A 26,744-nucleotide genomic window follows, 5' to 3' on the forward strand; every position below is an offset into this window, starting at 1 on the left:
ACTTCTCAGCTGAACCTTTCACAGCTCAGCGCCTAATACAGCAATGCCAGGCCACAGACCCAAGAAAGATATCTAACTACATTAACCTAGGAAAAAAGTGTCAGGGAAGAGTAATCTGAAAGAAGCAAAAGACACAATTCTGCTGGTAGTTGGATGTAAGAACTGTTCCTTGAATGAAAATACCTGAATCAAATACCTGTTGTTTTGTGTATGAACTCAGTTAGCCTTTGGCACTGGGAGACTTCCAAAGACCATGCTTTCTTTAGAAATGCAGAGATCAGCAGAAGACAGCAGCTTTTAAAAACTGTTGTTGCAGCCTGAGAGTGGCTGTAACTGATTAACAGAAGACCCGAATCCTTTTCAAATTCCTGAGATTGACGCCCAGATCCTGAGTGAGGGATTTCTCTGGCACTCCTACTAGAGGTATTTATAACAACTCATTTAAAAATACAGCACAACCAAAGAACATTTTCTTCCTTTCCCCTCTTCCATGCCCCAAAGGGATCATGCTTTTCTGTTCCCCTATTACAAGCAACAGCTGCTTCTTGAAATCTCTGAAGCAACAAGTTGAAGAAGGCTGTAGTGAAGGACACTTGCAGAGTCTTGTATCTTCATGTCTGCTTTTCAGGCTGCTGTTCAGTGGTGGTGTTTGCTAGTAAGCAAACACATCCATAACGGGTTGCTGATCCTTGCACCTTTGGGTAGCTTAAGAGGATTATAAGTAGCTTACACAAGGCTGCCGAGTGATGCTTATTGCATGCCAAGAATAATGGAGTTAAGTTCTGTGATCAGGATTTTTTTTCAGATTGCATGGTTCTCTTGCACTGATGCTCTGAGATCCCAAAGTTTAAATCAGAGTAGGCTTGAAACACAAAATCCAGGTACAAGCTCTTGCTTCAACAGCCGGGTGGTTAGCAGGGCCAGGGCATGCAAATGAACCACAGCAATGAAACATCTATTGAGCTTTAGGTTGCTCAACAGACTAACCTGAGACTGCTAGCTGCAAATAGTCTAATAAAAACACACACAGTGAACTTTTTCAACTCCAAAATAGCCCACAAGTCTTTGTAGGCTTGCAAGACTTCATTAGGCCAAGAATAGGACAACACAACACCATAAAGACAACCCTCAGACAGCTCTCTGAAGTTGGTAAGGATTATGGAGGTGTGGATAACTATGGAGGACATTAGGGGCCAGAAACTGAGAAGCTGGAACACACCATACCCGAAGAGCTTCAATTTTTTATGGGTACCATACGGCAAGGCCTAAAAGGACAGGGATCTCCTAAAAAGAAAGCTGTGGAGAGAAGGGGAGAAGCTGTCGTATTCAGAAGTTTATTAACAGGCAGACAACATATGCCAAAATTCCCCTCTATCAGTGTCTGTCTTTTAAATCTAAAGTATTCTATTCCCTTTGAAAGAGGTAAACTCATCAAGGTTTAGGGGTTAGTTAAAAAAGAAGACAATACACGGCATTGGGGTACCCAATATTAAAAGCAACACTAAGAAGTATGAAAATTGCATGAAGAGTAACTGGAGCAAACTGATTAGCTCCAGAATATCCTCAAGCAGCAGCAGTGGTATTTAACACAGATGAATGAAGGGTGGGAGTGATCACAGTACCCCTGTCCGTACTATGAGCACAGACCATAACCACTGGAAACTGGCCTTGATCCTCACAGATGTGGGACCAAACTTCTCCCTGGTCTAAGAGGTGAACTAGTCAGAGATTGCCATTGGGCATCTGGGAAAACCAGGCTCTCTCTGGTTTTATTTCTCAGCTCCTAGACTTAGATCAGTTCACTCAGATGACTTTACACAGGATCATCAGGAAAACCTGACGAGTCTGTAAGGGAAGAAAAGATGCTGTGCTCGTAATGTATCCTCTTGTGGTCCCTTCCCACCTGAATTAGCCTACTCCCACGATACAGAGAAGCAGGAAGCTGTAATATAAGGAGAACCAGCATTACTAGTAGATACATTTCACAATCAAAATCATGAGATTTATCATCTGATGGGAAAAAAAATGGAAAATGTTATGCTTAAAAGTAAACAAACTCTACAGAGTTATCTGTCAATACTTCTGGCACTGAGGTATAGATGCTGGAGCTGACAGCTCCTTAGAGAATCATGCTTGCTACATTATTGTATGCTATGAAGTACTGTGCAAGGCTATCTTCCAGAAGCACGTGATTTTCCCAATAAACTCTTAAACAAAACAAACAAACAAAAAAATGAACCACTAATCCTTCAATTTCCAAGCTTTTTACATGCCTAATGAAGATAAGAACGCGAGATGGTCACCTAACTGCTTACCACAGTGAATCCTGTAAGTAAGGAAGTGTTTAAGTTACTCTTGAAGTCTTCAATAGATAAGATTGATAATTCAGCATGAGCTGCAATACATTCAATGAAATTTTACATAAGAAGTTTTTCTTCTGCCTTGACCACATATGGAACCCTATTTTTGTTTTAAGCTAACAATTCCTACAACTAGAGTTAAAACATTTTGTTTAATATCTCCAAAGTCACGCTACTTACACAGTTTTCACCAATTTTCCAGCAACAACAGATAATTCTCTCTTCCATATGCCAAATCTTTTATTTGGAAATGGAATGCATAAAACAATGAAAAAGGAAAGTCTCATTCAATTTAAATATTTAAAATTATATATTCTTTATGACTACTGTATGGAATATGATGGGGTTACTGTCATCGGAAATGCAAGGCAGACGATCAATAAACTCACTGTAAAGTTGCAAGAGTGATTTTTCAACAGCTACATACAAAAATAAATGCTGAAACATCAGAAATACCTAAATATGGTATTCTGGACTTTTAAAAGCCACTCTAGAAGAACCGATGACTTAATTGTTTTGAAATGTCACAAATAAGGGAATGTGCTCTAAGCATCATTTGTATCCAGAAAGTTTTTCACACGTTTAATTACTATTATGAAATAGGAGTCCCAGAGTAATTTGCTTAGCAGCAAATATCTTCTTCCAACCAAATCCAAAAAAGGTATAAGATGTAGCAAATACAACCCCAGCTTTGCAAAGACTTATGTGTGTTTAATGTTACCATCAATGGATCTACAGTCCTCCTTATTTACAATTAATGATGTAAAGAGACTTTAAGATAAACATAAGTTAAATATAAGTTAAATATTCACTTCAAGACTCCCTTCCATTGCCAGAAGCATGTAAGAAGGACTTCAGGATAAGATGGACTATAGTCTGGGGCTTCTTGAAGTTAGGTGCATTTCCGTATCCTTTTGGGACTCAAGTATTTGTATGTTGAGACTTCTTCAGCATCAGAACTGGATAAAATCTACTTCATAAAGTAGTTAGAGACTACAGGAGTACATCTGTGTTCTTTGAAGTTAATTAATATTTTCAGTCAATGGCAAATTGAAGTTAAATAGTCTTGCACAAATAGGGTGCAATTCAATGAAGAAGCTTAAAAATCATTAGGATTAATCTGCAAACTTATCGACCAAACCAAAACTAGAATTATGAACTAGAATTCTGCCTTTTGGATTTTTTTTTGAATCACATTTTATTTAGTGTTGAAAGGAATGTATTATTTATTTCACTTGCTGTCATTAAGAAAAGTGCTTTTTAGAAACAGAGCCATAGTTTCTAGATATATCTGTGAAGTTTAGTTTAACAATTCAACTTCAAACTGATTATTTGGACTAATACGATAAAAATAGATGAAAATACCTCCCTTAACGACCTGTTCTCATGGAGCATGGAATTTTAATCATTTGAAAGGAAGGTATCTGTTCTTTACCAGGCTCTTTTCTTCTGCTTCCAGTTAGTTTGTTGAACTTGTATTGTATTTGAGAAAAGCCATTGCACTTGAATGATGTGTTTCATTGTATAAATAGAACAGAGAGAGAGAGAAGAGAAGGACCAAGGAATTATTCCATTTGAAGCCTGAAAGAAGTGGCCTATTAGGTCACTGAGATACCACATCATGAATAATTTGTGTTAAGAGACTTTCCTAGCACATAACAATGATTTGCGTTACATGAATACCTGCTATGCCAAGAAATCATAAGGTTTGCCAACAATGCAGAAGGACTTATGTAAACTTGGATACATATTGAAAGAAATTATGTTATAGTTTTTTCACATCTTCATTCTTCACATCCTAAGACAACTGATGCCCTCTGCCATGTTGTGGGCTAAGAATATGACCACAATTTGAATTTTAACAATTCTTGAGACAGAACCCCATCTGTCTTATCCTTATTTCCAACAAAATTAACTTTAAGCTATGAACTTCAATCAAATGTCCGCTTACAACTTTCACAATAATCTCAAGGATTTCCATTCTCCAACTAGAAAGAGTTGTTATTAGTGTACAGCCCAGTAATTATACACTTTATTTTTGACAGCTTCCAGTCTGGCAGTAATGCTCGACTCTGCTGCAACACAATGGCTTGTTTTTTCACTTTTCATAGTGGCATGGCGCCACACTTCCACTTACCAAATTGTCTTAAAAACACGGATTTGGATATTAATTACAACGGTCTAGACACTTAAGGTTTTCACTGAAGAGAAGCTTAAATGCAGGAAGATTATCTAATGACATCTGGCAGACCGTGGACCTTGTGAGGACAAAACGGGATCTTGAAATAGGAGGATATCAAAACTAGATTTTGGCAATATAGAAGATGTATAGTCCATGTAGTTCTGTCATAAGCTTTAAAAATACTCTTATTAAATAAGTTTTTCCTTCCTTAGACCAGATAATACACGTAACCAGTAGGAGTCCAGGGGTCAGAATATTCTTCAATTCTTAATTATTCTCTATGAGCTTTTTTTTTTGGCTTTTCTTCATAAGATTCTCCATACTCATTCACTCTGCTCTTATCCACAGGATAAAGCCTGGCAGAAAAAAAAAAAAAAAAAAGATTAGTTACACATAATACTATCTGCTACCAGAAGGATATTTAAGCAATTCTGTGCTGCTTAATTTTAAAAAGGAATTCCTTTCTTATTGTATTCTCTATTTCAATTTGTGTCCTAAAAACACAGGAGTCTTAAAAATTAGATACAGACACACAAGCTTCTTCATACTAAGACTTATCCAGTTGTCTCATAAAAAGGCTTCCCTAAAGCTTGGCTGGAGTGTTAAGCAATCCAAGTCACTTCTCCAACTCGAATCCAGGTTATAGTCCTTATCAGAAGTTGTTGTACTTTTATTTTTTTTTCCAGAAAAAATACCTTGGAAGGAGACCTATTCTTTTATGTGCAATCACATAAACCTAAAAGTGAAGTTCACATTTAGCATTCTGGTATAATGTGAACTTAGCTTACAATTCTTGTTAACACAGAGAAATATTTGTTCTAGGGAACAAAAATACACTGTCTGTAGATTAACTTATGAATAATATTTTAATGACTACTGCATATAGCCTTCATCCCCATCTGAATTTACTTAAAGAATCAGAAACTTGCCAGATATTCAAGTCACAAGAGAACCTGAAAACTTGTGTTTCAAACCTATATAAAGCAGTGCAATCCCTCACCAAAAAACATCCTTCATTAGCGTCTTGCAACTTGGGAAGTATGCTTCAGATGCAGAAGTGGACAAGTAGCCCCTCGGTGAGGATTAGAAGCCCAGAGCTCTGAAGCAAGTTTGTAAATGCAATTTTAAGAATTGCCTTACTCTGTCTTATTTCAGGTCTTCATTTCACAGTTATTGATTTATTTATTTTTTCTCCCCTTTTTTTCCCTCCAAATTGGCAAACTATCTACTGCAAAGGAGGATTGCAGTTTTGGCGAGTATGGGGGGAAGGGGTAACAGAAAATAATTTGTAAGTTCTGTGAGAAGAGGAATTTCTTACTTGACTACATTCTTAGCATGCTAGAAAGGGTTCAGGAATACCAACAGTTATGGGAAGATGTTTTTGCTCCTATAATTTTATTGAATATTCTTTTCAGGCTCCTTGCTCTACACTTCCATTTGCTGAACTACCATTATCCAGACCATACTCTATACTAGAAATTCTATCCCAAACTATTTTTTTAGTTCTTAAATCATTAAGACTGTAACCACCTACGGTGTTGAAGAACCTCTTATAAATATTAAAGAAAGGCATACCATCTTTGGTAAAGATAGACCAGGAACACGACATCATCTCTAAAGCACGCCAGCCTATGAGACGTTGGCATTGTGATGATAAAAGCAAATATATCATCAATAAAGGTGTTGAATGCCTACAAATAAAACAAATAACATTTTAATAGGCTGTGAAGAAATGAAATCATCTGTCATACAAAGCTACAGGAAACAGGCTTCCTAGCATTTTTCAGTAGGTACGCAGACTATTTCATGTTTATAATAATATTTGAGGGTTTTGCTGGAAAACTATTGCAAACTTTAAAATGCTTTCCTTTAATGAAGGCCATACTGTCAAATCCAGAGCACACCACTACAGCTACAAGTGAAAAGGAATTAAGTCTGCTTCAGGTAAATGAGAGTACTACTATGCTAAAGGAAAAACATGGATTTAACTCCAGTGAAATCTTTAAAAGAAACTGGCAAAAAGTCTTTATGCAAATTATTTAAGACTTACAAAATGTTATAGGTCACCTTCATTTTCTGTGGGGAAATTGAAATTTGTGTAAAAACTGTTCTTAAGCACATTAACTTGGCAGCCTTGAGATCTTAAAACATTTCCAGCGCTCTCCTGGAAGCAATCATCCACGCCTTATCTGAGATGTAATTTTCTACACCATTTCCCCTCAACTAGGCATACTGTAGGCTCTATTTCTGAAGCAATTATGAAACATTTTCTCACTGCTTTTTCCTGAGTGAGAAAGTTTAAATTCACAGCCATTTTCTGGGAAAGCAGCACAGAAGCTCTGAGCATGCAAAGATGCCAATATTTTGACAAAGAAGGTAAGTGAAACAAAGAGCAGGGCAACTCCTCTGGATTGGTTTCTAGTCTACAAGGAAGGCTAAAAGTCAGTTCTTACAGTGTACCAGTTCCAGTACTCATCAGATGGTGCAATAACGTGATTCAACTCATTAAAAACATTAAAGTTCAGCAAAAAATGTTTGCTAACCCAACAGTGAATAATCATCAGTCAATCACAGGGCTTCTCCTTTCACTGTTAGCAAGCTGTTACTCGGGCTTCACTGTACACGAATCCATGCCACAAGAAGGGAAGAAAATCATGTATTCTCTAACCAGAAAAGGACTTGCTCCTGAAAATAAACTCGTGTCTGTATAATGAAACACAGCATCAGCAGAACGCTAGGGTGTTTGACAGGAAAAAGTTGTGATTAGTTTCAACAGGCAAGTTGCCTCTGACAAGTCAAAACAAATTCATCAATCTAAAGTGATCAAAGAATACGGATGGCACTTCTCAAGCCTGTGCAAAGATTTATTGTGGAAAAAAATAAAAAAAGCTTTGCAAGTTGGAAAAGTAGGCCTTTCCATGTTAGTGATCCTACCACGATGAAAGGAAGAAAAGGCTAAAGCCATCCTCCTTCAGGCATTAGGCAGTCCTCAAAAGCCAATGAAACTGAATACATCAAGCAGCTCATCTAACAGTAGTTAATCTAGCTAGTTTTCTTTTGGGATTACTTCATTTAAAGGTACATGTCATTGAAGTATACAGGGCATAAACGTAAAGACTACAGAAGACGAAAAGTTAGAAGGATTTTCGTTTTTGCCAAAGTCTTATAACAAAAAAGTCTGAATTAAGGAAAAAATCCTCTTATTTTGAAAACAAAACAAAAACACAAATAGAACAAAAACAAAACACCACCAAAAGTCCCAGAAAAGACCTCAGACTATTCTTTCTAAAGGAAAGTGCAGAAGAGAGGAAAGAACTTTAAATTTCCACTAGGAAAAAGCCAATTACTCTCTCCAAAGCCCAAGAAGTTGAACATAATTGAAAACATCATATGCTTTTTTTTTTTTTTTTTTTTTTTACACACACAAAAGCTTTTGTTGTAGATAGCTCCTGGCATCTTTTAACTGGAACCATAAACACTCTGTAAGAAAAGGCTGTTCAGCAAGAACATTCTGCTTTGAAGGTTGTTGCCCATTGCTTGAACACTGTCCTTTTGTTACCTATTTAGCTGCTGATGTCTCCGCTCAGTTACTGTATTTTGTTGCCAATTCGGTACTGTGAAATTACTTCACTAATATACCTTTTAATTCCCTTTATTGAAAGGCATGCTAATTTGCCTAGAATCTGCCTAAAAAACTAGATGTTTATTTCCATATTAAATACCATTTAGTTGCTATTTTGCCATCAGCTACATTTCATTCTGTTTTTTCTTAGATGCCTCATTATTCCTTAAAAATACTAAGGCATCAGAAATTCTGTCTATTGCTGTAGGCTCACAGAAATGGAAAAGCTATGAAAGGTACTTTATTTTATTTCTTTTGCCTCAGATTATCTGTTCAGAACTGGACAGTGTCCAGAGCAGCTCTTAACACTTTCTTTTAAAGTTCTTATGTTCTGGAGAATTGTAATACATTGGCACAAATGTGTACATTACTCCAGTCTCTGGTGGTTCCTGGAGCCTGCCAAAATAAGGTTTCTTAGTGGTCCTATCTGTTTGTTGAGAATTAAGCTTTGTTGATATAACCCCTCTTTTGATGTAATGATGTATTAAATTGAGACAGGTGAGAGCAGAGAAAACAGCATTACCTACATCCTAGATTGGATGAGATTCCCATTATATGGAGGTCATTATGTAAAACTGAAATTGTTGTATTTTTTTTAAGGACAGTTGCAAAAAAACATTGTTTTTACAGGCAGTTTAGTTCTTAATACATGAAGAAAAGCAGTCATGGCCTTAAGCTGTGTATTACTAAGCTGATCCACACAAAAAATCATTTCCATAGTGACAGCAATGGCCTTCAAACTAGAGCTTTACTTACTTTGTATGTGAAAGCCTTCCATGGTAAGTGTGCAACAGATTTCATCTAGGATTAGAAAAATATCAGTTAGTAATAAAGTCTGGACAGAGAGACTAGAGAAGTTGTCTTTTATTGCTTTTCAATCTCACCTTGTAATTTACAAACAGCTGGGGCAGCATAAAGAGGAATCCAAAAGCATACACTCCTAAAGATAGAATATGGAAAAATTTATAGACATACACATAACAGAAGTACACCATGCAACTATACTTTCACAGTTAGAGATTTACACATAATCCTAAAAAGAAGATGCATCTAATCCTTCTGTTTTGATTTTTCTTGGCTCTTCTTCCTTTCTCAATCACTGTGATAGTTTTGGAACCTACAGTCAAGTTATTGTTGTATTATATTACACTGATCTAGCTGATATCAGTGACTTTTTATCTTTGAGGCTTGGCCTCCATTTGAAGAAATATGAATAGTACAAAAAAAAAAAAAAAGTAAGAAAGGACTCACCGTTGACAAAGCTGTTAATCAACCAGGAATACCAGCTACAAACAAGAAAGGCAGCCCAGTTAGTTTTTCACCTCAGTCAAAAATACATACCTATCATACATCCTGTACATGGCAGTATGCTGACTACTCCAATAAATGGATACGTTGTAGATTGCTTTATGCATGAACTAAATACCTCACTTCTCCCTTTGTTAGGAAGGGTTCCAGTGAAGCTGCTATGTTTATCAGTGCATCCAACAGTTCTGGAGAGCTTTATCAACTGCTTTTTATACTTTTTCAGAATATTGTAAGACTTCTGCACACTGTCATCAGGTAATGTTGTGCACTGAACATTGTCTATATTTAGCGCTATATTCTAAATAAAGACATATGTAAATGAAGACATAACACTGTAAGGAATTAAATTTCTGACAACAAATATTGTTCAGTGCAAACCACTATAGTGAGCACTTTAGTAATAATAATAAAAAGGTAAATGCAAGAAATCTGCATTTTTCTCTCCTTAAATCTAACAACCCCTCCCCAGATGTTCAACAAGGACAACCTTAGCTCCATCGTTAGTAGTTTACAGATGGTCCAAATTCCCTACTTCTGCTTGCAATAGTAAGAACAGCTAATAATCGTGATGCCCAGATTATATTATTTAACTAAAACTTGCACTGCTGCACTACTGACTTAATAGCAACCTTACAGCCGCAGCAGCATTCCACTAATTCACAAGCATCTACAAAATACATCACAAAATGCCTGCAAGATTAAAAGATAATCCACTGTTAAGAATCCATCACATTCCCGTACAAAGAGATTTAACAGCGATAAACATCCTATGACTTGTCTTCACTTCAGGCTACAGCTCCCAGAACACCTGGCATATAGCATTTTGCAGTACTGAATGAAATTAAGAATTTTGCAGGAGAACCAGAATTTTTCAGTGCTGTTATATTTGTCAACTTCTGAGACAAGAACCTTTTGAAAAAACTATTTTTCTAATAGCCTGGAAATTGCCCCAGTTTCTAGTACAAGTGCTACAGCCCATGTAGACAGCAACAGTTCATTCTTGTTATTTTAAGGTACTGCTCCCTCTCCCTCTCATCGCTTCTGGGCCTAAAGACTCTGAAAAATATGCCTACACAGCCATCACCATGCTTGTGTTTGCAGATTTTTTTTTAAAAAAACACAAAGTTTCATGGCTATTTACTTGTCTATATCTCTCCAATACAAAATGAACTAGATACATTATTTTGAGTGAAAGTGGACAGGAGTTTCACCTTTTCCTGAAATGTGGAATCTTTAGTATTGTACCACAGTAAGCTCATGGTTCTAAGGGAGCACAGGTTCCTTTTTTAAAAACACTTTTACTTGTTTGGATTCTTCTCATCATACTTAGGAACAGAAGAATCCCTTGGTGAGAGCACATAATTTTGGGACGGTTTTTGCTTCTCTCCATTACCGGAAAGGTTCAACCACTGTACTTCTCTCTCCTGTCACTATCCATTCTTTGAACATTACTAGCAGCCTTCTTCTTTCTCTCCTGATTGACAGCCTATGCAATTAGCAAATTGCAATTGCAATTGCCTATGCAATTTACTGAATACTACAGTAATATCAGATTAGTTCTGAAAAAGCACAGCCTGTTTCATAGTTTGAAACAGTTTGTAGCTTACAGGATGTTAAAAGACAGCTGGATTTTAAAGCTTTAGATCCTATAGAATTTTTCAATTCCTAGCTTAGAAATTCCACAAACAGAAGTAACTAATTTCTGCATCCCATCATCTCCAATTAATTCAGAAAAATGGGAAGTGTTTCAATCTTGTATAAGACCCTTTACAGATTTACAGTACCTTTTGTATTTGACATTCAGCAAGGAGTAACCTGCACCTCCGATACACAGTGGATAGAGCAAATATGACAAGTACTTCATAGCCTAATAGACAAAGAAAATAACTCATTAGTTTACATTTTATATTCAGGAAATTTCTCATGGCATTAACTGGAAGACAGACATGTATTTTTTTTCCTGTAAATCTTTTTGCATTTTTAAACGTTTACTATTATTTTCAATCTGCTTCTAGTTCAAGAGATGGCAAAAATTCAGCTCATGCCACCAAGGACCTTGAAGCATAAGCTGCAAGAGGCAGTACGAAGATCAATGTAAGAGTAGCTTAACACCAGTATTGCTACCCTACGTTCAACTCATTCCATAAGTACAAATACTGATTTTCAAATCTGTAATGAAAATACAAAAATGGTAACCCTTTAAGACACTTCTCTTCAGACAAGTCACTTCCAATTCTATTTCTCAGAGAAATGTTTCAATCAGATTCTAGCTTCAACCACAAAAGTTATTCAAAATTTCTGGTCCCTGTTATGAATGCAACAATAACCTATATCTGAACCATAGATCAAACTAATGTCATAACTTCTAAGTCTTTCCAGTACAAAAACAGATGGAGTTCCTTAAATCTGTGTAATTTTGAGATGCTGGAGGGAAGGGATGCCATCCAGTGGGACTCGAACAGGCTTGAGAGGTGGGCCTGTGCGAACTTCATGAGGTTCAACAAGGCCAAGTGCAAGGCCCTACATCAGAAATACAGGCTGGGTGGAGAATGGATTGAGAGCAGTCCTGAGGAGAAGAGCCTAAGGGTGTTGGTTGATGTGAAGCTTAAGAAGCTCGACATGAGCAAGCAATGGGCTCTTGTAGTCCAGAAAGCCAACATATCCTGAGCTACACTGACCCCACCTGGAGCATTGGGTTCAGCTCTGGGGCCCCTAACACAAGAAGGGCATGGAAGTATTAGAATGAGTCCAGGAGGGCCACAGAAATGATCAGGGGGCTGGAGCACCTCTCTTACAAAGGGAGGCTGAGGGAGTTGGGGTTGTTCAGCCTGGAGAAAAGGTGGCTCCAGGGAGACTTCATTGTGGCCTTCTACTACCTAAAGGGGGCCTACAGTAAAGCTGGAGAGGGACTCTGTGTCAGGGAGCAGAGTGATAGGACAAAGGATAATGGGTTCAAACTAAGAGAGGATCGGTTTAGATAAGACACTACAAAGAAGCTCTTTCCAATGAGGGTGGTGGTATCAATTGACCATGTTGTCTGTTCCATCAAGATAAAAAATGAAAATATTATACATACACTTGATATGACTGGTCAAAACATGACTTCCCCAATCTCAAGGTAGGTCCATGTGCAAACTGTTATTATGTAACTCCTGTGCAATTCTTTTTTTTAAACAAGAAGCCTACTTTCTGAATAATAGAAGACTTTAGACATCCCTAGGCAAAATGGCTAAGCATAATTATTGAGAGGAACATGAAGACAATTTTGGGGGATCAAAATGTCTGACTATCACGAAGCTTGCAAGAAGTCCAGCCAACTTAAAAACAACGCTCAGGAGGCCAAAAGGACTGAAGAGCAAATTTCCAATGCCTGCCTCCCCTCCATCTCCACTTGTAAAATTAATAGATGATGTCAAACAGAACTCAAAAATGTAGGCAATCCCAGAAAAACTAAATATATTCTTCACATCCGTCTTCAAGACATAGTTATTCATATATGACATATTTATGACATGACTAAATATTAATCTAAAAATAATAAAGATAAGTCATTGTGATTTTTTTTGTTTTGTTTTGTTCTTTTTTTTTTTCAAGCCAAGGAGATCTGATGATTAAAGAGCAAAATAAGTCAATCAGAAGACCAGATATATCCAGATCTTTGGTCTTTATAGATCAGAAGTCCTAGGATTCCCTCTTACCTGGGCATCATATTCTTCGGTTTTCTTTTCAGAGTCATTGTATGTACCAAACTGCAAAATACATAAAATGTATAATTAGTCAGAGCTGGGGGAAAAAAACATTTGCTGTTTGACTCCCAATCCTGAATTGGATTTTATTTTACAGCACGTTATTGTGTTTTGAGCACGCAGATGCTTTTAAGTGTTAGTATAAGTGCTAACCAATTTCTGTTTCCAGACTGAAATAATATTGTTCTTAATGACCTAGACAGGCAATTCAACAGCGTTCCTGTAGTCTTATAAACATGTCAAAGTCTTATATAAAAAAAAACACATTTCCTTGAACAGGAACAAGGAGCAAACAGAGCAATCAGCTGCTTAAGATGTACAGACATCAAACAATACAGAAGTCTGTTCTTCTTCCAAAGTAAACACTGAAGGTTGTACAATTGTTTTTTGTTTACATTAAAAACAACCAACCAAACAAAAAACCCCCAAGAAACTATAATCTGCATTAATTCCAATCCCTGCTGCCACAGCATGTCCTGCAGACAGTCTTTAGACTTAACCTGTTACCCAGAGGATTTGGAGAAGGCTGCCATGTCCCCTGAACACGTGACAACATTCATTAGTTCCACAATGGAGAAGTTATGCCTACAGCTTCATGGAAAACTCAGTTCCTTAGTTCAAATCACAGTATTAGTTAACGAGTGCCTTTCCAATGCAGTGGTAGTAGCACGGGTCTATATGTCAAGATCTAGCAGGACTGACAGAGGATTTCTGAGATTTCTCAGATCACAAATACATACAAATTGCTGCTGCTTCTACAGAATCGATCGTAGAAATTCCTAAGTTTGAAACTATTCACCCAGTTTTTGTATTAAGCCATCCATAAAGATAAGATTTACACTGGAAGCTTAAGCAGTTTTTTAAATCTTCACATCACTGAAAGCCAAGCCGCACAGTACAGTACTCTACAGTACCTACTCTAAGAGGCAGAAATCTCAACAGTGGTAACTGTTAAACCAACGAAGTACCTGAATTTTGGGCCATATGCCTTGCCACTTGACTGTCATTTTCAAAGCCTTCTTCACTTTCCAGAGCTGTGATTAACAAAAACAAAATGTATACGTAAAGAATTGCCCAAAGGAAATTCTTATGCAAGATTCATAAAATCAGAACCAAGACCCTAGAATGTCCACTGTAAGCACCCTGTGTGTATAAAGCAGCAACAGCCCGACTGCAGCTCAGTCTGCATGTCAATACCAACCACATGCTGCGTCACCAGACGAGTACAATATTGTGGCACTGCACTATTAAGTCCCCACATCAGCTGAGGTACTGCAAGTGAAATAACAGAGTCCTTCCATGGCATCTGGACTGCGGTGCCTTGGTGGGAGTCAGCTGCTCTCAGCATGCACCTTAGGGAAGGTGACTGGAGAACCCTCCAGTAACCACCTGCCAAGTAATTTTTTTTTTTTTTTTTTTTAAACATAGCACCACTGTTTATAGTTTTGCAAAAGCTTATTTTGTCTTATACACAAGTTTTAAGGGTCACCTTGTGGCTTTGTATTCAACAATTTAATTGCTATTTAAAAATTCAGAACTGTTTGGTGTTCACAGGGGCTATCTGCAACTGCAACAGATGCATAGTCAAAAAAGTCCACCAGAGAGCCCCGAAATTGTTTTTAAATACTGAGAAATAATTAGATCTTCGAGCAGTGTAGATAGAGGTCTTCCATTACCCTTAGTGCTGACTTTGTACCTCACTGCACATAGGCAGGCTCCTAAGCAGTATCTCTAGCCCACTGACTGGACACGGCCTGCTGGAATAACACACACAGCCATCAGGCCCTCCCTCTTCCTTTTTCCCTAAGCACCTGAGGCATTGCCAGGGAAAAAACTGCAGACCTGAGGCATTGTCTGATGGTACATGGCCTGCCAACACAACCTTTCACAAGTGTAAACATGCCTGGTCACAAGTGCTGCATATCAGCTGATGTGACAGGAAGGAACCTCAGCACAGCTCTGTGCTTGGTTTCCACCGTACCAGCTGGTCCTTCCCAGAAAAAAAATGATGCTTCCAGCTTAGTCGTTTGATAAAGGGACACTGACTCCTCTACCACTGAAAGCCACCTGAACAATGCTACTAAGACACCATACTACTGCAGTGTTTTAATACCAACTACTTGAGCATTTCTTTTCCACAAAAAGCTGTGACATACTCTGCTAAACAATACTGGAAGACTCCAGACACAGGTGGTGGATGTTACTGAGAATATTGCTACTTGGCTCTGGAGTTGTAACAACTCACCTCAATCACAGCACCAATGCCGGCTGGGATCAGTACCAATAAACTTGTTTGTTCATCCAGAAGGAAAAGAAATATTACTACAGTACTAAAGCATCGCCAAAGCACTAGATTGAGAGAAAAAAAAGATATTAATATTTAAATTAAGAGTTGAGATGACAGATGACTGTTGGCCTATTTACTGTAATTCCGTCCTAAGCAGTTTAAGCATGAACTTCTGTGGATACACATCCTGATATATCAAGCAGCCCCAGAAGCAGGCAGTGATCTATATATCTAGACAGATAAAAAAGGACAAATACTGAAAAAAAAATCTTTATCCCAAAAGATGGAAGGAAAATTGTCAATTCAACAGAGTATTTGTACTACTACGAACTAAGCTTATGAAAGCTGAAAGGCTGTGAGATAACGGCAGTCTTTGAACCTCACACAACTAATTTGATGCTTGCAAATTTTAAGAACAGTATCTTACGGTTATTTTTCAGATTTTGCAAAATCCTGACTGCTTCTAAATTTCCACCAAGTAATTCTTAGATTAAATAGGGACTGGGAAGAGGAAAGGCTACAATACATTCAAACATCAACAATTATTCTGCGCTATTTCAGAGCAATTGCCTGTCATAGTTTTCACTCAGGGCAAGAAAGACATACAGAAAGGTGACTAAAGTTTGCTAATGAGAGAATGGAGCCACCTATTACTGAAGACTGATACTTTGATAGTAAGATTAGAAAACCCCTTGCCATTCAGTCTTCCGATTTGACTTTACTCACTTATTTAACTGGCATTTAAAACTTAAATCTGAAATTCTCTGGTAGTTACTACAAGGAAGACACAGGACTTGTAGGACAAAATTATGTGTGACAGCACATTCTCTCCATCCACAGGATATTTCCCTTGTCCTCATTCTTTTTTTAAAGCATTTTTCTGTTCCTTCAGCAAGGGAAATATGGTAACTGATTTAATTTTAAACTTACTCTCTATTGCAAGACGGTCTAACCTTGCAAGTGACCAAAGTAATACTTGAGCGTCACGCTAACAAAGTTGGAACCAGTCTGCTAGCCATTGTCTTTTCATACATAAAACAAGTTAGAATAAAAACACATAGTGTATATTATACAGCACACACACAACACTTCGCATGCTGGGCCATACCTGCCTTTGTTGACATCCCAATCATACTCCTCTTCTTCTTCCAATAACTGATGTCATTTTTGAATGCAAGGAAATCAAAGAGAAGCTGCAAATTGCAAGAAAAATTCTTGTTTGCTTAAAACAGGCAGCAATAGACTGTCAGCTGAACTGTTAAAAAAGGTTTATCTTAAAATTTAAGATAGCCCCACAAAAGAAATAATTAAATACTACAAATAAAAGCTAAAAAAGAAAACTTGCCTTAAAAGCTCAAAGCTCCAAAAGCACTGTAAAATGACAGAAGGAAGTGCAGGTACTGCTACTGCTACAATGCTGCACCCTCTAAGGAAAGTTAACAACCCAATGCAGGATAACACATGGCGGAGGATGAAGGACTGAAGACCTGAAGGAATTGTTCAGCTCCTTGACAGACGAGGGAAATCCAGACTAAATTAGATTAAAAGTGCTTTGGCAGGGACACCTCCCACTAAACCAGGCTGCCCAAAGCCCCACCAGCTTTCCTGTAGGCCCCCTTTAGGTACTGGAAGGCTGCTGTAAGGTCTCCCCAGAGCCCTATCATCTCCAGGCTGAACACCACCACCTCCCTCAGCCTGTCTTCATAGGAAAGGTGCTCCAGCCTTCTAATCACCTTCATGGCCCTCCTCTGGATTCATTCTAATACATCCATGTCCTTCTTGAGCTGTGGAACCCAAAGCTGAATGCGGTGCTCCAGGCAGGGTATCACAGGAGCAGCACAGAGGGGAAGAACGACCTCCCTCCACCTGGGCACTGAGCCATTGACCACAACTCTTTGAGTGTTCCTATCCAGACAATTTCTTATCCACCACCAAGTATTTCATCCATCAAATCTATGTCTATCCAATTTATAGAGAAGGATACCATGGGGACAGTGTCAAATACTTTGCACAAATCTATTCAATGACTTAAAAAAAAAAAAAAAAAAAAGGCATCACAGATTCAAGGAATTCTCGGGTCAGTGAGCTTCAATGAAAAAGCCTTTTTTTAAAAAAATGGTACACAAAATATAAAAAATCAGAAAAAAATAGTCCCAAACTACAGATATGTTACAATCTGATAAACAGAGGAAAAAAAAAAAAAAGCATATGACTGGAAAATATATGACTTTCCAACCAAATTAATTTTATGTAATGGGACTGTAAAGAAAAATAATATGCCTGGCAAGTTTTTATCTCTCACTGAAGATTAGAATTGTATTCCGCATAACTGTAGACAACAAAAATGTTTAAAGTAAAACAATGAGGTCTTAAAAAATTGTTCACTGAAATGAAGAGTCACATTAAACCACCACACCCACAATGCCAATGGCAAGGGACAGAGCAAGAAGAAATAACCATGCCTAGAACCACAAGCTCCATGATTTACAGCAGTAAATTTGTGAAGCAATTTAGCTTGACTGATCTAAATTTCTGCTGGGGTTAGAAGTCAGAGACTCAAACCCTACTATGGGTTCTGCATCTATGCAACTGCAGTGGTACACTTTGTGAGAACTCTACAGAAAGCTTGAACCACTGTTAACAGGTGATTAATTCTTAGGTCGGTTGAACTCTGACTAAAAGAAGTGATAATAGATTTAAATGTTTTATATTTCAGTCAAGACTTAGTTTATACCTAGTTATCTCATATTTCTATCTCCTATGAGACTTTTTCATATTACTGGAAATAAAAACTGACTTGCACCAGACACCACTTCTATTTCTCTACTATTTTAATTACTATTTTAAGAACAGTTCTCAATAAATGAAAGAGCCAAAGTACAAACACCCTCTTTTTTTCCTAATATGCTATAATATCTAAAACTCCACGTTTTTCACTTACATGGAATGCTGCTACGAAAAATGTCAAAGCCAGAAAGTAGAGGTTAGTATCGACAAAAATTCCTTTTACTTCATCTGCATCCTTTTCAGAAAATCCTACGAGAAAGAACAAGTAATTACACAAGAAGTAGTAGACAGTTAATTGCTGTTAGGTCCAGTATGAATCTTCTTACTTCAATCTGCGTTTGGTAAGAAAACATAAATCCAGAACAAGATGGCAGCTTTACTGGTAGAACCCAATCTACATATATTTTGGCTAGTTATTTGGGTAGACTTAAAGAAAACCCATCACTTACAAGCATACTGATGTTCTCTTAACGTGTTGTACAAATACAGCCTAAGCTGAACAGAGACACAAATGGCAAGTCATTCTAGCCCAAGTGGGAAGAATAAGGATTACTCAACTTTCGCTATGAACTCTTGTAAAATACGCAAGAAAAGTGAGCTTCACAATAAAGACTGAAAAATGATAAAAGGAGTACACTGTGGAAGACAGCAAGGCCAGTGAGAAACTTGGCCATATTTTTGGCCAGCATTACAAACCCCAGAGAATAGATTAGACATCAGCTCTTTTGCTGGCCCTTGCCAGATTAACTTGGAAGCTTCTCCTTGATAAAGGAAAAAGGAAAAGCATCCTCCAGAAATCACAACCTGTAAGCTGAGTACATATTCTTTAACATCTTATCAAATGAAAAAAGGAGGAATGTTGCCATCTTGTTACTTATTGGACTAATTCAAAGAGTTAGAGCAGTCTGTGATAAATAGGGGTGCCAGTATGAAGGACTGCGTTTTCCAAATGACACGGTACGCTTTTGATCTCTTTCAGTCAGCATTAAGACAGATCACAAAACAGCTCTTGCAGCCAGCATCAGATTGTCAAGTTCCTGAAATCCATTTTGATCCCATGATTGATCCCATGAGGGTCTTCTATTCCAATTATACCCTCCAGTCAGTTGCTGTGTTTGTCCAACACGTGCTTCTTCTTCAGACTGTAATGTAATGCTTTTTTGACATTTGAATAGTTTGCTTGAGTTATGACACCGTTCAATTCTTTATCCTAGCCTAAAGAAGCCAACTAGAGACTAGTGAGAGAAAACTAAATCAGTGAAAATGCCCTTTAAAATAATACGTAGATTTTTAAGGAGGATGATTAGACTCCTAAAGGTCTGCATCGGTGGAACAGATATTTAAAGGCAGTAAAAGCTTGGCTATATCACCAACAGAAGAGTACAAGAACTGCACAGTGAAGGTGTACACTTACTACAGTAAATGGAAGCTGAAACCGTCTCTCTCTCTCTAGGTTTTTCCTTCATCCCTTTTTAGGAGGTTTTTTTTTTATTTATTTATTTTAATTCAGCACAGATGCCCGTTATGATCAAAGTTGAGCTAACCAAATAAAATCAAAATGCAGTAAAAACTGTCCAACCAATTCACTTGTTAAAAATACTAAAAAAAAAATCACCAACGCTGTCCAAGTCCAAGCCATTCCACTTAAGCCAAACACAGAATTTAACAGTTTAGCCTCCAATTTATCTGAATTATCCTATACATTTGTAACTGAGGTACTTGACCTGAGCCAAAGTGAGAGGGAAGCCAGTTCTGAAGTGTCTGAAGTAGTATGATCGGAACCAACACTCTTTCCTTATGCACAACTTGAGCCCAAAGTCTTTGCTATGCCTGGCTGCATTTCACCACAGGTCCAGAGTGACTGGCTATATATAGCTAATATAAAAGCTGATATAGCTCTGATCCAACTTTTCTGTTCCATGGATGATAGGGAAAACCTGTGGGCAAAATATTCTCTATTTTGACCTGTTATGCTTTCACGGTAGCACTATCCAAATAAAATTGAAAGTTAATACTTAAAAAAAAAAAAAAAAGTTAATTAACTTCTGCACTCATTTCCTACCATGTTAACACTTCATTTCCAATCTTACCTTATTAAAGTAAAGCAATTTAAGTTGTAGCACTAAATATTTTCACCAGCTAACCAAAAAACAGGCACAATTAAATGTCACCTGTATATTTACAAGAAAAGGTGCTTTTTTTTTTTTTTAATACCTAATGTCATTAAAGATGAAAACATACCAAACTGTTGGAGGGAGTACACAGCATCCTGCATGTGGATCCAAAATCGGAGTTTTCCAAGAGATATTTTGTCGTATGACACTGTAAGAGGTAGTTCTGTCGTGGAACGATTTATAACCTGAATTTCCAAAAGAAATAGTTTATGTTTAATAGCAGAACACTGCAACAATTATTTCCATTCATTCTTTCACACAATTTAAGAGGTTGACTTCTTTAAGGCTTGAAATCTTTGCTTTTGTTTTTTCCAAGAGGCACTAAATTAACGGTTTGTTCTGTTCAAAATCTTATAGCAACTTCACTGTTACTGTGTACAAAAGCCCTTGAGAAGCTTACACTAAGTTCCCTCTGCTGGTCTCTGCTGAAGTGGGAAAAGTGTGCTTAAAGTAATTCTCCATTCTGATAGTTCTTCTCTGAATGTATACAGTAAGATTATGTTAAGCTAGAAGACAAGACAAACGGAACATATTCTGAAGGCCCTAGTCACAGCTTCACTAAATTTACTTATTTGAATCTGTATTTGAAAGAAGCAAAGATTATAACAATTCATACAGACACAAAAGATGGTGAAGCAAGATGTTGCTGCCTGCTCAGAATAATGAAAACAACACAGCTAAAGCTAAGCAGTTGTAAAATATTACACAGTGGGTGTCACAATTAAGTTTAACCTAATCCTCCTGTCTCATCTACCTTTTAATTACAATGAGAACTATCTGGGGACTCCTTAAGTTGAAAAAAAAAAGTCCTAAATTGCCACAGCTCCTTCTGTATCACAGTTGACCATCTCTAAAATAGTTTTAAAACAAAAGAAAAAAATTGTCCTTAGAGATGTTAGAATTCTCCACAGCTACTCAGGCACAAGTTCACGCAGTATGCATTAAACTTTCAAGGATAGTTTAAGACTACAGACAGGCAGGCACTCTGAATGGTAACAGTTCAAGATGCTAATTACTACTCAATCACAATTCCCATCTCAGAATTGTTACTCCACACTGTGTATGTTTCTACAGTAATCAGTTAGCTGACGATTATCAGAGATGAATGGGCTTCTTCTGATCCTAATGTTACAGAAAATGCTTTAAGCCTCCCCATATATCAGAGTCAGATGTAAATTGGGGATTTTGTTCACTCTCCCATTCCATTCCCTTTTTCCTCCAGTGTGTGTAAATGATTCTTAATTTCATGACCCTATGAATGTGGGGGAGGGGGCAGAACACAAATTTATGTGAGGGGAAGAAATTGAAGTTGTGAGAGTTTTATAAATCCAGCAGAAAGAAAACTGTCAGGCACCTCCAAACAGTCTGAAGAAAAACAGAATGAAAACAACTGGGTTAGAGCTGAAGGCTGAGGATGCTAGCAAGATTCTAATGGTCTTTACCAAAAGCAATGTGCAGGTCTTCCAGGCTTCTCCTTTATACAGGATGCCTGTAATCCCTCCATTCTCATTCCAATTTCTCAGCCAATCAAAGTTAACATCAACATGTCTGGCAGAAAATGGAAAGAAATTTTACCTATTCGGGACAGACAGAACACAAAAATTTTGCAAATACATAGGCAAGTAACATTCTATGCACACAGTGCACTGCTAAGGAGATAGGAGTTGTGCAGGGAGAAAACTACATTGCCAAGCAAGACAGAGACAAAAATTCTTGAACACCAAAAGCAAATTAAATTTGTAAAGATCAGAAGAATGAACTCTTTCTTAAGGAACAATTAAATGTCTACAAGTGTTGCCTCAACCTAGTTGAGGTGCGTGATGCTTGCTAAGCCTTTCAACACTAGGAGGTTTTCGATCCTCTGCAATACAACCTGTTGTTGGAGTAAGGCCTCAGAACATCATCTTTTACTTCTAGCACTATCAGTGCTACAAAGCAGTGTGTAAACAGAGCAAATGAGTTCTGCAATATGCATTTTGATGCGTTCCCTTCACTACTTCAGAATCCTGTGCAATCCCCAAGCCCCCAGTACTGGGGAGAACGCGTAAGAACGCAGCATCACAGAATATCCCAAGTAGGAAGGGACCCACAAGGATCACTAGCTGCTGGCTCTGCACAGGACTACCCATGATGTAAGCCACGTATCAAGGGCACTGTCCAAACGTTTCTAGAACTCCAGCAGGCTCAGTGCCAGGACCACGTCCATGGGGAGCCTGTCCCAGTGCCCGGCCACCCTCTAGGTGAAAAACCTTTTCCTAACACCGAGTCTGACTCTCCCTGCAGAGACTGCATGGACTCTTAGTGTGATCAAGTATGAGTCTTTATTACAACCCAGAAATGTTCCTTTTATATAGTTTCCTTCCAGATGTTTTCCATTAAAAACCCTCCAACCCCCCTTTACAGTCCTTTGGTCCCTTTGTCTTGTCATCTGTTGATCTTTGTATTGATGTATCTCTTGGGCTGGTATGTACCTTATCACAAGCCCCTGATCCTGTGCCTGGTTCTGGTCCTGCTCTGTTGTTTTTCTTTTCCCCTGGGCCTCCTAGCAGTCTTTGCTCTTATCTCCTCTTGTTATTTATCTACGCCTCAGGCTCCATGGTGACTCTCATACTCCACATCTCTCATCTTCCAGAATTCCCTTCTCTGACTCTCATGTGGTCATGAGTCCTTCATCTATGTGCACAGTTATTTAAACCTACCTCATCTGATTACAGATCCCACACCTCCCCTGTCCCAGCTCCATGCCGTTCCCTCGGGTCCTGTCGCTGTCCCCAGAGAGCAGAGCTCAGCGCCTGCCCCTCCGCTCCCCTCCCCTCGTGAGGGAGCTGCAAGCTGCCGCAAGGCCTCCCCTCAGCCTGCTCTGCTCGGGGCTGAGCAAACCCAGGGACCTCAGCTGTTTCTCACACATCTCCCCTCTTGACCCTTTACCATCTTTGTAGCCCTCTTTTGGACACTAATAGTTTTATGTCCTTCATATACTGTGGCACCCAAAACTGCCCACAGTACTTGAGGTTAGGCCACAGCAGCGCAGAGCAGAGCGGGACAATCCCTTCCCCTGACCAGCTGGCAGTGCTGTGCCTGAGGCACCCCAGGACTAAACCTGGCCCTTTGGGCTGCCGGGGCACACTGCTGGCTCGTGTTCAACTTGCCATTGACCAGAACCCCAGGTCCCTCTCCGCAGGGCAGCTCTCCAGCGTCTCATCCCCCAGTCTGTACGTACAGCCAAGGTTGTGCCAACCCAGGTGCAGAAACTGGCACTTGCTCCTGTTGAATTTCATGCTGCTGGTGATTGCCCAGCCCTCTAGTTTGTTAAGACTTGTCTGCAAGGCCTCCCTACCTTCAAAGGAACCAACAGCTCCTCCTAATTTAGTATCATCTGCAATCTTCCTTAGTCTGCATTTGAGTCCTGCATCCAGGTTGTTTATAATAACACTGAAGCTGTGTGTAACCCCATTTAGTAAAGCCTTCTGAGCCCGACCCATCAGCTCACTGTTCACCCATTGCATTATGCAGTTGTCAACATGAGAAACACAGTCATCATCCTGTACTAAATTCTAGTACTTCTAAGACCTACAGCTGGGTGAAAAATCATAGTCAGTTCAAAACCTACACAACTTAGCAGAACAGCAGACAACACATATTCCCTATTTACAGCAAAATGCTGACCTTGCTCCACACACAAGCTGTTCTTTATATACCCTTCATTAGCTCATTGGACACGTACTGTTAGACCAGACTTTCTGTAGGGCTCTGTAGAGCAGTTTGCCTCGCTGTTGAGAAGTTACATAAGCCAGTGCTGAAGGGATATTTTGCTAGTTTTGATAGATTAGTCTTTGCAGCACGTTCTCAAGATCTTTATCACTGTGAGTTGCAATAGCATTGACCATGACATGCATGACAGCTGTGGGAATGCTCTTAGCCACATGAGAACGCTGAGTTTATTTGTAAACAGGGCACATGACCAGTTTGAAACTCACATGAATGTACTGAACTTAACAATAAGCTGTGGTAAGAAACTCAAAACAAAGGACAGTGACTGCTTGTAAAGACATTACAAGAGTATCTAATGAAATACTGGACAGAACAATCTGGTATTTGAGATTGTTTGAAGATTTGTAACTGAAATGCAGAGGAATTTATTTTTCCAGACAAGCTTGGGATGAGGTAGAAATGTTCTTAAAGGATATTCTTCCAAGCATTCAGTAATGAAATTCTTTTGGATTGGAAAGACAATTAGAAAGGTCTATGGAAAGTTTTTATCTACCATAGCTCCCACCTAGAAGACGCTGAACCCAGACATGCTCATTTAACAATTCTGAGACATCCTTAAGCATTCAAGGTTTTTGTTTTCAGTAACTCATTCCTCATTTCCAAACTGAAAAAAAAAATGCAGGGCTTAACTGAAAGGTGCTAGATGAACATGACTTAAATGCAGGGGGCTGCGATGTATGAGTTGCAGTAACAAAACTGCATGATTTCCCCCAAATAATTCAATTTAAGAGTATGAAAAAACACCTGTTTTTACTGCAGGGGTGAATGAACACGAGAACAGGTTGCCCAGAGACATTACGGAGAATTCACCCTTGGATGTATCCAAACACCAAATGGACAAAGTCTTGTGCAACCTGCTCTTGGTGCCCCAGGTCTGAGCAGGTGTGTTGCCTAGTGACCTCCAGAGATCCCTCACAACCTCATCCTTCTGTGATTCTGTCACCAATGTTTTCAAGTCCTGATCTGAGTGCCCAAACTCATTAGATGTACTGTTAGTGTATTGGCAGCAGGTACTAAAACACCAAACTCTCAGATGCAGAAGTTACTCTAACGTGATAGAGGGCACCACTGGAAAATTTAAACATAAGTGAATTTTTTGGAAATGTGTAAGTGGCCATTCTCTTATCTCTATGTTACTGCAGTACCACCTGTGTTCAGTACGCTTATTTCCCTAGAAGATACTAGGAGTAGCTCTGGAATGCTAACACGACTTCATCAAATGGTTTAAAGAGTCAAACTGCTCATGCGTTTGCTCCCACCACAGCTGCTGCTGCTGATTTCCTCCGTATCTGCCCAAAAGGCAGGAGCGATGGAATCCAAATACCCTTTGACAGAACATAAGGGAGCATTTGGCAGATATTTCAGAATGCAGATTGAGACTCTGCAGTTGCCACAGTTGACCATGTTAAGTTAAACAAGTCATTGATAAAATCCTTTTGTGACTTTATAGTTTTTCATTAAACAACCTATGAAGAAAATCTTGATTATAACAACACTGAAGATTACTGTTAAAACTATTAAATGTAATTAAAGGTTTTCTATTACTCACCATCAAATCTTTCACTCTGTTGCTTAGCTGATCAATAAATAATATTGGAAGGTAATGCACTGTCTTCCCCAACTGAACCCTAGGATGTTTAAACACGGATTTTATAACTGTTGTGATCTAAAAAGAAAACTGCTTTTATTCAAGTTAGCACTCAATCAGCACTTTCAGATCTACCCATGTAGAAATTTCCCACCATCTTTTCAGGCACATTATTCTTTACCACACAGCATGAAAGAAGCAACTGCTAGCCTGGAATCTCTCACTGAGAGATGTCTGTATAAAAAGTGTGTATTTCTCTTTTCAGTTTGTTTTTATTTTTCAGTAGAAAAAAATAAGCAAAAAAGAATGAAAGACAAATGAAATTAGCCGTGATGATGCTGAAGCTGTTGCACGAACAAGGGCAGAGGAAATTTAAAAGTTAGCCAAAGAGAAACACAATGAGGTTTACCACCATATATCTGTATCCTTTGTCTCAAGTATCCCTCTCCTACTGCAGTTACAACTCTCCACCATCTCCCCCACTCCTCTCCAGCCCCAGTGACACCTAGCTGCTCAGCAAAGGCACTTGCTCTACCTAGCACAGGACCATGTAAACATTGGCTGCTATGCGCACTAAAAGTCTACGTACTACTGATGAGAGTGCACAAGGAGCATCAGTCATCTCTGCCTTCTCCTGAACTCACCCATTTGGATTGCTCTATCACTTCACCAGCCTGCACAAAACCAATTAACAACTTAATCTTTGAGGCCTCAACAGAATTGACCACTGGACAATTGTTTTGTTGGGATTTTGGACAAATATTTAGCCTAGGGCCCTCAAAGAGACAAATTCTTAAAGCTCTTCACTAGAGAGGCAGTTATCTACACTATGATATACTTAGTAAGAGGCTATGGAACTAGCACAACTGAGCTTATTAAAGTCTGAAAATTGGATTTTAGCAGTTCACAAAACAAAGAA

The 26,744-nt window shown here is 38.5% G+C and overlaps 1 protein-coding gene across 1 annotated transcript in view; it reads right to left on the reverse strand.

Annotated features, from left to right (window-relative positions):
* Positions 1 to 1,357: 1,357 nt before the first annotated feature.
* CLPTM1L (CLPTM1 like) overlaps positions 1,358 to 26,744 on the reverse strand; it is a 30,249-nt gene continuing 4,862 nt past the window's right edge. Inside the window, exons 5-17 of the mRNA XM_082752608.1 lie at positions 25,787 to 25,865; positions 20,534 to 20,651; positions 18,447 to 18,541; positions 16,614 to 16,698; positions 15,464 to 15,567; positions 14,187 to 14,252; positions 13,171 to 13,221; positions 11,257 to 11,339; positions 9,416 to 9,450; positions 9,049 to 9,104; positions 8,921 to 8,965; positions 6,118 to 6,233; positions 1,358 to 4,898 (exon numbers count right to left, since the gene is read on the reverse strand). Of these exons, the coding sequence (XP_082608734.1) occupies positions 4,814 to 4,898; positions 6,118 to 6,233; positions 8,921 to 8,965; positions 9,049 to 9,104; positions 9,416 to 9,450; positions 11,257 to 11,339; positions 13,171 to 13,221; positions 14,187 to 14,252; positions 15,464 to 15,567; positions 16,614 to 16,698; positions 18,447 to 18,541; positions 20,534 to 20,651; positions 25,787 to 25,865 (1,018 nt within the window). The 3' untranslated portion in view covers positions 1,358 to 4,813. The remainder of the gene's footprint in view (positions 4,899 to 6,117; positions 6,234 to 8,920; positions 8,966 to 9,048; positions 9,105 to 9,415; positions 9,451 to 11,256; positions 11,340 to 13,170; positions 13,222 to 14,186; positions 14,253 to 15,463; positions 15,568 to 16,613; positions 16,699 to 18,446; positions 18,542 to 20,533; positions 20,652 to 25,786; positions 25,866 to 26,744) is intronic.

This window comes from Aythya marila (genome assembly GCF_965140915.1).
Source record: "Aythya marila genome assembly, chromosome: 2".
In the NCBI taxonomy this organism is placed as follows: domain Eukaryota; kingdom Metazoa; phylum Chordata; class Aves; order Anseriformes; family Anatidae; genus Aythya; species Aythya marila.